This window comes from Urocitellus parryii, chromosome 2, assembly GCF_045843805.1.
Source record: "Urocitellus parryii isolate mUroPar1 chromosome 2, mUroPar1.hap1, whole genome shotgun sequence".
NCBI lineage: Eukaryota > Metazoa > Chordata > Mammalia > Rodentia > Sciuridae > Urocitellus > Urocitellus parryii.
This window is the reverse complement of record NC_135532.1, coordinates 168336111-168349674: the sequence shown is the minus strand read 5'-3', so window position 1 is coordinate 168349674 and position 13564 is coordinate 168336111. Positions and strand designations below refer to the sequence as shown.

General features: G+C 40.7%; 1 protein-coding gene across 1 annotated transcript in view; it reads left to right on the top strand.

The window, feature by feature from the left end:
* Hgd (homogentisate 1,2-dioxygenase) overlaps nucleotides 1-13564 on the top strand; it is a 51648-nt gene that overhangs the window by 37144 nt on the left and 940 nt on the right. The window contains exons 8-13 of the mRNA XM_026394766.2: nucleotides 359-438; nucleotides 1016-1115; nucleotides 2892-3016; nucleotides 4831-4935; nucleotides 7189-7315; nucleotides 10899-11080. Of these exons, the coding sequence (XP_026250551.2) occupies nucleotides 359-438; nucleotides 1016-1115; nucleotides 2892-3016; nucleotides 4831-4935; nucleotides 7189-7315; nucleotides 10899-11080 (719 nt within the window). The remainder of the gene's footprint in view (nucleotides 1-358; nucleotides 439-1015; nucleotides 1116-2891; nucleotides 3017-4830; nucleotides 4936-7188; nucleotides 7316-10898; nucleotides 11081-13564) is intronic.

Sequence of the window (13564 nt, the reverse complement as noted above, 5' to 3'; positions counted from 1 at the left end):
TCCGATCTTCCCATTCCATTTGGTGGTTTTAGTGTTAATATCTTGAAACCAACATTTTGGCATAGACATTAGAAATGCAATGCACTTTTTTTGTCAATTCACAAAATTGTACATTTACAAGTTCCTCACCTAGAAGCTGGGAGAAAAAATCATCATCATTGTTATTATTATTATTCACATTCTTCCAGATAGTAAAATAACTAACTGAAGTTATTGGAATATGCATTCCCACCCCCCACCAGACATAGAGTAAAGCTCTTTTTATGTGAAATAAAAAGCAAATGCAGCCCTTAAGCCTTTATGAAATGGTTCTTGCACAAAGAGGGTTGCTCACCAATGTCCTGTCTTTTTTTATCAGTTCCCCAGAAAGGGAAGCTTCTCATTTACACTGAGTTTGGCAAGATGCTTGTGCAGCCCAATGAGATCTGCGTCATTCAGGTTGGTAATGTGCCCCCTTCTCCTCCCTGCCTCTCCCTAATTTGGGAGCAATCAGATGTTTCAGCTGCTTCTATTTCCAACTCTAAAATTTCTCTGTCATGTCTGGGCAAGGGGGAGGGAGTTTGAGTTGCTCAGAAGGCTTCATGTGCCGAAGGGTAAGCAGGCTTGGGTGCTGCTTTGCTTTAATATAGCACACAACCACGGAGCAAAGAGCATTCGTCATTCATGTTTCTAAGTGTTTATGCCCTCTCTGGATAAGGTTCTATTGAAGGTAGGAGGCAGTGAAAGTTATTTTTGTTGTTGTTTGTTTTTATTTATTTTTTAATGTGACTAAATCTGGGCTACTTTTACTTCTGGACCCCGGCAGAAATTAGACTAGAATTGACTTGAGTCACAGGCATGATTAGAAATGAAGCTTTTCTTTCTAATTCATCTTGGATCTGGTCACCTCTCAAACATAACTCACCAAACTAGAGCTTTGCTTTTGCATGTGGGACTGCCTGTGGCTCTGTGGCAGCTTCTCTATAACTACAAGTATGATTTAAGAGGCCACCCCTGTGTCTGTTTTCAATTCCAGAGAGGAATGCGGTTCAGCATAGATGTCTTTGAGGAGACCAGGGGCTACATCCTGGAAATCTATGGTGTCCACTTTGAGTTACCTGACCTGGGACCCATTGGTAAATCTTCACTCTAGCCTCTCAGCCTTGCTTGAGGACGAAGATAATTGCATGAAAGCTAAATATCCTTCCCCCTCCTCACCTCATTCAAATCTCAGCTTTCCTCTTCAGCTAGACCAAGTGTCTCCCCATAAAATATATGCATAACAGAAAATGACCTAAGCCAACACACTACAAATTTCCTTCTAGAATAATATTATAAACCATTGGAGATAAAGACAGTGTGTAATACATTTCTGCACAGCATGTAGAAGTTTGGGTTACTGTGGGTGGGGTCACCAGAAACAGCTTCACAAAAGAGATGAGATTTGACTAATTCTTGATGGAAAGTTGAGGGAGAAGAGGAAAGGGAATAATTTAAGCAAAAGCATACAAATGGGAATGAGTTTTGTGAATAATTACTTTCTTACATTAGTAGGTTAGGTGTAGACACAAAGTAGGGAAAGCCATAAAAATGGCCAGGTGGCCTTTCCTATGGAAAGGGGGAGGGGACTGAGTGACACATAGTCTAGGAACCTCACTTTTCTCCTCACACTGCACAAAATCCACATGCTTAACAGTAAAAAAAGGTACATCGCTCAGGACTATGAAAAAGCTAGAAACAACAGCTGCCATGAGGCAGATTAAAACTTCCTAAAGTGAACCGAGGTCCCCCAGTCCTCATTCTTCTGGCAAGCTGGAGGCTGGAGATTCAGGAGAGAAGAGAAGGTGTTAGGAGGGGTTGTTCTGGAAGCCTCCCTTTGGAGTGCAAGGAGAGCTGGGAAACTGGCCCTCGGTTCCATCTGTGGCCACACCTCCCAGTTGCTTTCCTTGTCAACAGCTTTTCAGAGCAAAACAAGGACAGGCCAGCATGTGCCTTCTGGTCACTCCCCTGGGGGATCCAAATATTCAGAGGAAGGTGGGAGGCAGCAGAGAAGCAGCTGGAGCCCTGGTGAGCCGTCTGTCATCCTGCTCACCACCCACTCTTCCCACTTTGGTCTGGCTTCCTGCTGTTCCGCAGGCAGCATAGCCTCCAGGTTCCCCGGAACATGTACCCTCCGGAAAATATATATAATTTACTAACCAGCTGGGGGCTTATTTTATTTAACCCCAGGAGCTGGAAATGATAAAACACTCCCCAGGTCTTTCCTCTCAGAGTTAAATTATGTTTTTGCACTTATGCTTTTCATATTTGGTCTTTTGATTTATTTTCCTTCTCTGAGGGAACACTGGCTCTGAGGCAGAGCTAAGCAGGCACATTCTGAAGCCTTTTTCCCTGAATGGAAGATAGGATTTTCAGGCTGGAGAGCAACTTTACAGTCCTGGATTTTCAGTTCTGACTAAGGAGCAGAGGCCTGCCTGGGAGGATGGTGGTGGTCCTTCCTGTCTGAGATCAAGGACTGTAGATGTGTTCTAGAGTCATCAGAGTTTCCTCAGAAAGACAGATACCTGATTTTCGGTCAGATTTTCCCTTTTCTTCTTTTCTAGTCCTTTCTTCTCCTTTCCTCTCACCTGTAGTGATCAATAATGCATGTAAAATGATTTTGTAAAACATAGTCACTCCAAAACTTTAGGATATGATGTTGGTGATGATAAAGGTGATAACTGTAAAATTCCAATTGATCAAATTCCTTGGGTCCTCCAGAAAAGGTAGCAGATTAGGAATCGACGGGGTCTTTAAGCAATGAAAGCAATTTGTTGAGTGGCTCTTAACCAGAAAGAAGGCCTTTCTTTTTGTGAGCATCTTTCATATGTGATTTCAAGTGTCTAAAAGGACTTTGGGTTACTGTGTTTTAGGAGCCAATGGCTTGGCCAATCCTCGTGATTTCTTGATACCTGTTGCCTGGTATGAAGATCGTCAAGTACCAGGTGGTTACACTGTGATTAATAAATACCAGGGCAAGCTGTTTGCTGCCAAACAGGTAAAATAAGAGGGTTGGCAGACAGGAGAGGGAATGAAAAGGTAACTACTGATGGCCAAGACCAGTATTAGGTACCTTCCATACATCCTTTCATCTTTAAAACACCACTAAAAGTGCTACACCTGAAAACAGACCAGGTAATGAGAAATAATTTACAAATGTCCCTGTAAATAGCAGAACCAGCATTCAAATTCACATCCTTCTGACTCCTAAGGTTATGCTCTTTCTGCTCACCAATCAATGAAAATCCTGGAAATATGTAGGTCTCTATAAATGCTGTGGAAAACAAAATATGCAAGCAGAGAATGTGTTCTGAAAAGGAAAATGAGTTAACAAGAAGATCAGCTGAGATTTATGTTCTGCAGTGACTACCTTATTTCAAATACCAATAATATTTAATACAAAACAAGTAGAACTCAGTTAATTAACTTGGTTTGGTTTATACCACCAGCTTGGTAAACCCAGGGCATAAGCAAAGGCCCAGAAAATAATAAAAATAACTTTATAAATGATTACTGTATAGAACTGGTAATGTTACTATGTGTTGTTCTTAATATATTGTATATATTAAAGTAAATTAATCATATCATAAAAAGAACCCAAAGATCTCTTCTACTAACGTTATTTTTTGTCCATCTGACTTATTGCTTGTATTTGACAAGGTGTGTTATTTTCCTTGAACAGCATCTAGAGGTCATGCCAACTAGCAGAGGCCAACCAGTTTGGCTCTGGAAATCAACCCTTGAGGCACATACATTGTCACCCTCATCTTAGGATTGGGGGTTCTCAGAAGTGGTTCAGGAACTATTTGTGTTGAAACCTCTGAGAAGCTTGTTCATGTTAACTCACAGGAGCTGATATGCACACCTCTTCACAGCCCTGTTTTCAGCAATGTCACATTAGTTGCACAAAAATGATCGTGGTGAGGGTATTTGTGCTCCAGAAATCAGCAAATGCTGTAAATCAATGATTTTTCCCCAAAAAAGCCAGTTGTTAAATATATACTAGCATACCTCTGGGAAACCTCTTTTTCATGATTCTAGCCCTTGCTGGAGTTCTGTCACAGTATTGCCCTCCCTTATTTCTCACATCTAGGAATGACAATGCCTTCCCACTGCTGTGAGGCTCAGATACCTCCACACCTCTACTTATCTCTAACCACACCTCTGTGGGTAGTCTGTTCACTGAAGTCCTTAGAACATTCTGAGTTGGATCCTTTTTCCTGAATAGACCCTAAGCAGCACTGGAGACCACCATTCTATAACAGAACACTGATCCCCTCCTACCCCATGCAGGATCAAGAAGGACCTTGGGGTCACTCTGAAGTTGCTAATCCTTGGGGCTAGAAATATTAGAGGTCTGCTCCCCACCCCTATACTCACCAACTCAAGCATTATGTTTATGGGTAGCTCTTCTAGGTTGCAAAAGCCTGAGATTTGCATAGGAAGTGCCCACTGTACCAGGAAATAGAGGGTAGCCAAGATTGAGAATTGCTAGCATCCACAGATTGCTATATTTATGGTAAAAATCATTGAAGAGACACCACTTGGTAACTGTGCTTCTGCTGCACATGTAATCAAAAGGCAGCTGCGGCTTATGAACTAGAAAGATAGGGTCAGTAGCCAATTGAGGACTTGGTCAAGGGTGTTTGAAGCAACCACAGAGTAATTAAGAATATACTTCTCTCGAAGGATGGTATAGTTAGATTTAAACAATATCAAATAAAAAGAGAGTTGTGCTCAATATATACTGTAAGATCACAGTTACAAAAACATTAGATACTAAGATCATCTTTTTATCCTTCTTGTGATTAGCTTGTCTCCCCGTTCAATGTCGTGGCGTGGCACGGGAACTATACACCCTACAAGTACAACCTGGAGAACTTCATGGTCATCAACTCAGTGGCCTTTGACCATGCAGTAAGTCTGGAGGGAAGTCTGGAGGGGTCCTGGGGATGGGGCAACCTTTGGGTGGAAGGGGATCCACAGCAGATTGGTAGCAGTCACAGATTTAGTATTTCCAAGGTCACCCTTGGAAGGCCTAGAGAGAGTCATTTGTCCTTTGGTGAAGGTGTCAATAATGTAGCTAATGAGGATACCAAGAACTCAACATCATCCTTCAACACAGCCTAGTTCTCTACAGTGTAATCACAATAATTCTCATAAGTGGGTAAAAACTTTAAAAAAACCCCACACAACTGCTAATATTAGTGTTAGAGTCAGGAGAAAAGAACATTTATGGATTTCAAGAAGTCTCTGTCCTCCTCACATCTTAGGAGTCTACCCTACTGCTCTGGCTGCCACCCAGGTACCTCTACTCCCAGCTGTTATTGACAGCGATAGAGCAGACAGCCCTCTTTTAAAGTCACTCATAATATTCAGTACTTGAACTTCCACCAAAGAAATCCTAGTATATGAAGTTGGTCATATTTTTCAGTCAATTAGGGGGCCACAAACAGGTCCCCAGTCTACAATGTAGACCCTCCTGAGGCTCCAGGAGGTGTGATAAGTGTTAGTTCTGAGATCCTGGGGGATCTTAGCTGGTGTGATAAGTGTTAGTTCTGAGATCCTGGGGGAAATTCATTTTGCAGCCTAGTTCATAATAGATTAACAGCCCACAAGCAGGAGGGATAATTAGCCAGAAAATCAGAGAAAGAAGGATTATTCTGAACCAGTTCAGCTTATCTCTGGAGGAACAAAACTACCTTTCTGAACAAGAGTAACTCTTAATAAAGCCAAAGGGAAAAAGAAAATTGGGGCACCAAACCCATACCAACATGAAGAAGCATATTGAGGCACTGATAAAGCTTTATTTTAGCCTTACTATGTTTTCTTTCCTTTAATAGTTTTAGCCATTTCCCATGATGGATGAAGCAATGTTAACTCTCCAAGCAATGAAGATTGTGGGTTTTTTTTTTTTTTTCATTTGAATTTACACAGGTTCAATCTTCTCTGGGCTGCTGCTGTAGTTATTTTTCCAAAATTCAGATCTGATCATTCCACCACTGCATTAGAAAACCTTCACAAGCTCCCCATGGCTTAGGATTAAGTCTGAGCTCTGAAGCGTGGTATTTGATGCTCTTCACCATCTGGTCCTGGACTCATTTTTTAATACCACCTCTTGCCCCTCTTCCTTCTGTCAATGCACCCTGGGTTTTAACTATCTCTCCTCTTAACAAAACCTCTGTGCACTTGGATGTTGTTTCTCTTTTCTGTGATTAAAGGCCCCCTTCTTTTCTTCCCTCCTCCTTTCCTTTTTTCCTTCCTTCCCTCCCTCCCTCCCTTCTTTCCTTTCTTCTGATCATTTTTAACACCAGGCTTAAAGGACACCTGCTTTTTCAGGCCTTTCCTGATCTTTTTTGGGGTAGAGATAGTCTCTTTCCTCTCTCCTCAGTTAGAGCTAATGGGGCAGAGAATCGATCCCAATCATCTTGGACTCCCTAGATGTTGGCATGGCATCTGAAATTGAACACAATTGTTAATTTCAATTAAATTGAATCTCAGCTTTTCCACTGAAGGAGTCTAAAGATCTTTAAAAGCATAATCTTGACTCTCAACCTAACCCCTCTACACTATTACCAACAAGTTGGTGATATATAGTTATCACTATATAGTTATATATATAGTTATCACTATATAGTTATAGATAGATAGATAGATAGTTGATATAAATGTTGTATTTTAGATCTGAGAGTTAATTGATCAGAAAGCAATGAACCAGTGACTTTCCATGGTTACCATCTAGAATCTCTGATCCCCCCAAAGAGAAGCCCATCGACACCAAAACTTAAATGCTGTTTTATTTCTGTGTCCACCTTTCTCTGAGCATATCTTCTGTTTGGAGCTCCTTGACACTCTGGTCCAAGATTGGAAGGCAGACACAATGGCTCTCAGATTAGTAGGGAAGCAGGGTGTGGATAATGTGGGCTCAGCAGGGTGAAAAGGCAGCTCAGAATGCTCTTAGCTGGTGTGAATTCGTTTTGCTTCAAGCACAGCGAGGGGACAGTCAGATGAGTGATTAGTGCACCTCGAGCAGAAGTCCAGACTTCTGTCATTGGATCAGAAATTAGACTGTCAACTTGAAAGCAGCTTCATGTGCTGGTGACGCATGCATTTGTCATTGTCCAGTCCCTTCCTGGCATCATGCATTCTGCCTTTCCTTTTGTGTTACAGGACCCATCCATTTTCACAGTGTTGACTGCCAAGTCTGTTCGCCCTGGAGTGGCCATTGCTGATTTTGTTATCTTCCCACCTCGATGGGGGGTTGCTGATAAGACTTTCAGGCCTCCCTATTACCACAGTAAGTCTTTCTTTTACCAAGCCACATTTGGGGACTAGAGACAGCAAAGCAGTGAGCACCAAGCACTGGGAATAGTGCCCAGGTTGTTTCTGAACATCCCATCTTGCCCAGAGCTCAGGATCCTGCCTCCCGGGTCCCATGCTGCACCCAGGCTTCAAACTGCTCAAGCATAATCCCTGCAGAATGGCAGGGATACATCAATTTAGGGCCTTGATCCCCGTTTTTCTGGACCTGAAGAGAGGCAGAAAGGTTGGTAAAGCAGGAAACAAGAAGTTTCCATAATTTTCAGATTTTTCTTTTATAGGATGGGGAATAGCAGTGATGTAATTAGTTGTTTGTTGATTTGAGGAAGTTTATTACTTAAGCGTGGTTCAAGAGCCAGTAAAATGTGCCTTTTCTAGTTACTTAAGCAGGACAAAGCAGATTGTCTACACTAGGGGAGAGACTCTATTCTGGAAGGAGTTTCTACAGAACATTTGTTGCTTAGAACTGGAGCTAACAAATCTACTATTTTTGTTTTGTTAATATTATTGGGACTAATGGTTAATGATTATTGGTCAGTTCCTAAGCCCCTATCATAAATTCTTTAAAAATATTAACTCATTTATTTTAAATAATAGCTGCAAGAGATAGGTATTATCATTGTCCTCCTTTTATTTTTCAGAATATGAAATAGACACAGAGGGATTAAGTAAGTCTCAAGCCCTCACAAGCTAGTTACTGAAAGAGTCAGGATTTAATTGCAGACCATCTCTGATGCCAGAAGACATTTATGACCACTCACTGATGCTGCTGGCCTAATGCCTGGCACATAATACACATCTAATAAATATTTATTCAACAAGTGAATACATCATCAAGAATACATTAGGTCATGGCTATATTTAGTGAAGTTGACATTTTTAACTATACAATAACTAGCTGAAAAATCAAATCTAAAATTTGATGTATAATTCTGCTTCCCAGAGATTGTCATTTTTGGATGTAGAACTCTAGAAAGACTCTAGGATAGATCTCAGTTAGAACATTCTAGAAAACAAAATGGGTAACTTAGGCATCTGTGAGGTTGGGGAAGTAAGATCCTCATGATGAAAGAAATCACTTCATAGTCAGATGTTGGCATCTCCCTATTCAGGTGTTATCATCAAAAATGACTTTCTTTTTTTCTTTTTAAGTTTATTCTCAAGGCCCACCCCATGGAGTTTAATTCATTGGCTTTAAGGTAGAACCTCCAAATCTGCATTTTAGGCCAGCAAGCCAAGGTACTCTAATGTAGAAGAAGGTCTACAGACCTTTTGTTGAGAAATAGTAACATAGGTTTGTCACCCCACCTATGCAGAGGGATAATAGAGTGTTATGACATGGTCAAGTTCACTACTGTGCTATAGAATATCAACCCTCCTTCATCTTGATCTCTCCTTCAGACCATGTGAAACAAATGGCCTTGTGAAATGCCTCCTATAAATTTTTAGTGACTCCCTAAGTAAATTTGGCCCCAGGATAGATCTCATAAATGTATGGTGATCCTGAGTTGGTTGGGAACCCTAAGTTAGAAATTAGTTTTGCCAGAGACATTAAAAACTATTGCTTTAGCAATACTCAGAATCTGTGCTACTTTGATGTGACTTTAAAGGAGAAGCAGAGAATTATTTCTCTAGAAATATTGCCTCCAGTCATTTCAATGCATTTTAGTCAACGAGATTTAGCTTTAATCAGAAAGGCAAGGTCTACCCTCCCACTGTCCTTTGAAATATCGAAAGTGATGTAGAAATGTTATAACCAAACTCATTGCCACCTAAATTTCATATTCAGATCAAAGCTGAATTCCATCTTGCTCTCTTCTTAAAATTAAGCTGGGAAGGTGACCCTGAGGATACATACTAGAGTGGAGAGCGTGACAGCAAATTTAAGAGCAGAACTGTTTTAAAAATGTGGATACTTCCTGCTTCCATTCGCTTCTTTTCCTCTATTTCTGCTTTGTGGAGAACCAAGTAGAACTATGTATGACCTGGGTCTCATCCCCTCAGTAAGGGTTGTTACTTTCTGACTTACTCTGTAGGATCCCACAGCAGCTTTTACTTTGGGGGCAGGGTGGGCGCAGCTGCTCAGTGGATTACAAAAGTATTTGGGCTCTCATTTGTACTTTGCATATGAGAAAGAAGGGCAGGGCATGGATGAGACAAATATTTGACTTTGCAAGTGTTGTGACTTCCATATCTCTACTCTGGCATGGTTTGCATTCTCAGCACTCTTCATAGGACAGACTATGAATAGCATTAAACAGGTTATTTCTTATTCCTGTCTGTATCACAGAACTTAGCATAGTGTCTAATTATATACATTGAAAAGATGGGCAGATGGGTAAAGTAGGAAATGGGCGATGAATGGAGGGATGGGTAGATGGATGGAGATGGAAAGACACTTAAGTTCACTCAGGTGTTATATTTCTTTAATTCTTGCTCTAAATGTGTTATTATTTTAATAAAAACCTTTATTACAATAAAAACATAAGATTGAAAGAGTGGAAGCATGGTAATGTCTGTCAAATTGTGTGTGACTCCAGAAAGCACAACTAAGACCAATGAATTTAAATTATATGAAAGTACATTTCCATTTAATATAGAAAAGAACTTTCTTACACCCAGAGTTGTTAAGTTACATGACAGATTTCTTGGTAGAATGGAGAACTTCCATTCTTAGAAGGCATTCAGGTAGAATCCAGGAATCTGTCAATAAAGATATAGAAAATTTGGGGCTGGGGATGTAGCTCAGTGGCAGAGTGCTTGCCTACCATTTGTGAGGCACTGGGTTTGATTTTCAGCACCGCATATAAATAAATAGAAATACAGGTCCATCAACAACTAAAAAAACAAATAGAAAATTCTTCTGTGTTGAGTAGCAGTAAGAATCCTTTCCAATTTTAAGATTTAGTATTATAGAAGAACAGAAGAATAAGATTATATTCAATTAAGATACAGAAAGATAATCTTTGTTAAGATGAATATCATTTATAGTCTGTGTTTTGTAGATATCAAGATTCTGTCACACAGATTATCATTTAATAATGAACTGTAAATCTAAGCTTCTTTCCATTACATCACCGTCCACCAGTACACAAACACACACACACACACACACACACACACACACACACACACAACACATACCATTTCATCTTTCTAGACTGGGAATCAGAAATGTGGTGACACTATGTACTGCTGTGCTGCAGCTATTGGGGAAGGAGCTCTGATCTAGAAGAGAAGATGACTTTAATACGGGAACCTATCCACTTGTTATTATGATTTCCATTTTTATCATTATCTTGTCTGGGCCTTGATTTCTTTAGATCTAGTCTAGTTTCTTTCAGATACCAGAACTCAAGACTTTCATCTACATACCATGGAGTTGAGCTTTGCCTACCAAGAATGTTGTGTTTCTGTCAAACCATATTTTTTTAACCCTATAAAATTTATCAGATCCTCTATCTTCTTGGCATTCTGCAGGAATAATATTCTAGAGGTCTTGATGTTTTATTATATTCTTGCCTTAAATAATAAAAATAATACTGCTTCAACCTTCTCAGGGAACTGCATGAGTGAATTCATGGGACTCATCCGAGGCCACTACGAGGCAAAGCAAGGTGGATTCCTGCCAGGGGGAGGCAGCCTGCACAGTGCCATGACCCCCCATGGCCCTGATGCAGATTGCTTTGAGAAGGCCAGCAAGGCCAAACTGGCTCCTGAGAGGATTGCTGATGGCACCATGGTAAGCAAATTAAATGCCAGGCTCTGGTGGCCTCTGAGCTCCCCAACTGTGTTGAGAGGAAAGTGCCTTTTTTTTTCCCCAAAGTCACAGAGGTGGACTAGGAAGAGTTGTGTGTCTGATTGTGCAAGTTTAAGTGTATATAAATATACACATTCATATACATACTAGACTTATGGTATGGGGTGTAGGAAGAACCTTTGGACTTGGAGTCAGACCTGCATTCAAATCTTTTCCTTAATTCTTGTGTGACCTTGAACAAGTCGGTTTACTTCTCTGTGCTCCATTTTTCCCATCTGTAGAAAAGCCATGCTATCCAGCCCAGCAGATGGTTGTGAGTTAATCTTATGAACTGCTCAAATGCAAGGAAATATTATTAATATCCATATGCAGCCCTGTGCCTGCACTCTGTTTCTGAATCTTCTGCTTTGGGCAATAACCCTCCAGGGCCACAACAGCAGGGGAGGCAGGATGTCACCTTCAGCCTGTTTCTCAAGCCAAGGAGGGTCAGCAAGCCTTTGCCTTACTCTGGTCAAAGCTTGTGAGCAAGATCTCAGCTGTTTTCTCATTTTTCCTTGGCTCTGCTTTGGCGTAGAATGAAACTGATGGGATTTAGAAACTGTTTTGTATTCTTCCGGTGTCCGGCTGTAAACACTGAGGCTGAACACAATTGCAGTTGGCTTCGGTACTTGATTTTATTTTATTCTTGCATTCTTGGAGGTAGAGTTAATCTACCACAAGAAGTAATTTTATGCTAAATCATATGCAAATTTGTTTTACATTTTTAAACAAATGTCTCCAATGCTACCTGGTTTAAAATCTATAACACAGACCTGCTTGACTCCATGCCCAGCTCATAAATTACCTAAGCAGTGAGCCCTAGCTGTCCATCTGTCCAGTGCAATTTGCTTTGGGTCTTAACTGCAAAGCCAGAGTTGGTGGAGCTGCTTGGAGGAGGAAGGAATAGAGTACCTCCCATCTGCTTGGATTTGGTTTATGCTGAGGTCCCTTGCAAGGGTATCTGCAGGGTTCTTAAAAGACCCCTATATCTCTGTCACATGGTTTGACAATCTTATTTAAGCTATTGTTTCTGAAGGCTCCTGAAAGTGCACAGGCTACTCCTGAGTTGTCACACAGTAACCATTGGTTGGTCCCGTAAATTGGCTTTGGATAGTCATTGTTACCAGGAAGCAGTTTTTACAACGAGGGAGACTTCAAGTAATGTCTGGATCTAGACTAGTAGTAGGAAAGAGCTGTTCATGTAGAGGTATTAGGTTGAGAGACCCAGAGTATCTGGGAGCCCACAATACCTGATGAGAAGTACCCAACACTTTACCCAACTTTGAGTTTCCCTCACTCATTCCCATCATATAATTTTAGACCTAAGGGCATTGTAGACGCCTTATTCTTATTCTAGTTTGGAATGATTAACTTGATATAATATGGTCTTTGTAGCTTAGCTGGGACAGGGCTTTTAGTATTCTAGGAAGCACCTAGGAAGCAGTCAGCAAAAGACAGCAATATTAATTGCCATAACGGCTATACCTGAATAGAGCTTTATGCCTTACATAACACTCCATAAATCTCATCCAGAGCTCACATGGAGTCTGCCATAGGAAGTCAGGCAAGAACACTTATCTCCATTGATGTAGGCAAACAGAAGGTAATGTAATGAGACAACAAACATTAATATGGGTGCTCCAAATAGTATCACAAGAAAACTGTATCATTTCTCTTTTGTCTGCTATATTCTTTAAATATTTTGACTGGGAATGTCATTCAGTCGATAGACCTCTTGCCTAGCATGTGTGAAGCCCCTTTCCCCCCCACACAAAAGCTATATTCTTTAAATTTTTTAATGTGAGTATATAAGAATCATAGGTTGGTTCATTTGTTTTTGGTTTTGCTCTTATTTTTTAAGGCCACTGTGGTAGGAAAATCAGCTACTGATGAAGTTGAAATATCTAAGTTGCACAGAATATTTAAATATTCTTTCTGTTGTTGACAAAAATATCCAGAACAGTGTGAGATACACCATTCAGACCCTACTGGGATATGATTTTAAAAGTGCTATAGTCATTCCTGCCTTTTCCTTTCCACTCCTCTTCTTCCTCCTTTTCTTTTTCCCATCCGATTTCTTGGTCAGAGACTTGAAAGAGCAAGCTCAAATCTCAGCCTTGCCACAACTTATTAACTCACTTCCTAGCTCTGAGCCTTAGCTTCCTCCTTTGCAAAACAGAGACATTGTCCTCTCTCACAAGGACATGGCCAAGGTAAGTGATGACCCCGGAGAAGAAGAATATCTCAGGACTCTCCCACCTCTGCTCTTGGATCTAGTAAAATGAGCTCCATAATGCTATGAGAATAATGTGTGGCCTAAGTGCCCAATTCCACTTCATAGAATGAAACTCGAGGCCCTGAGTAGCTAAAGGTCTTGCACAAGGTCTCATCAGCTTCTGAGTGGTAGGACCAGAGCCAGAACCCAGG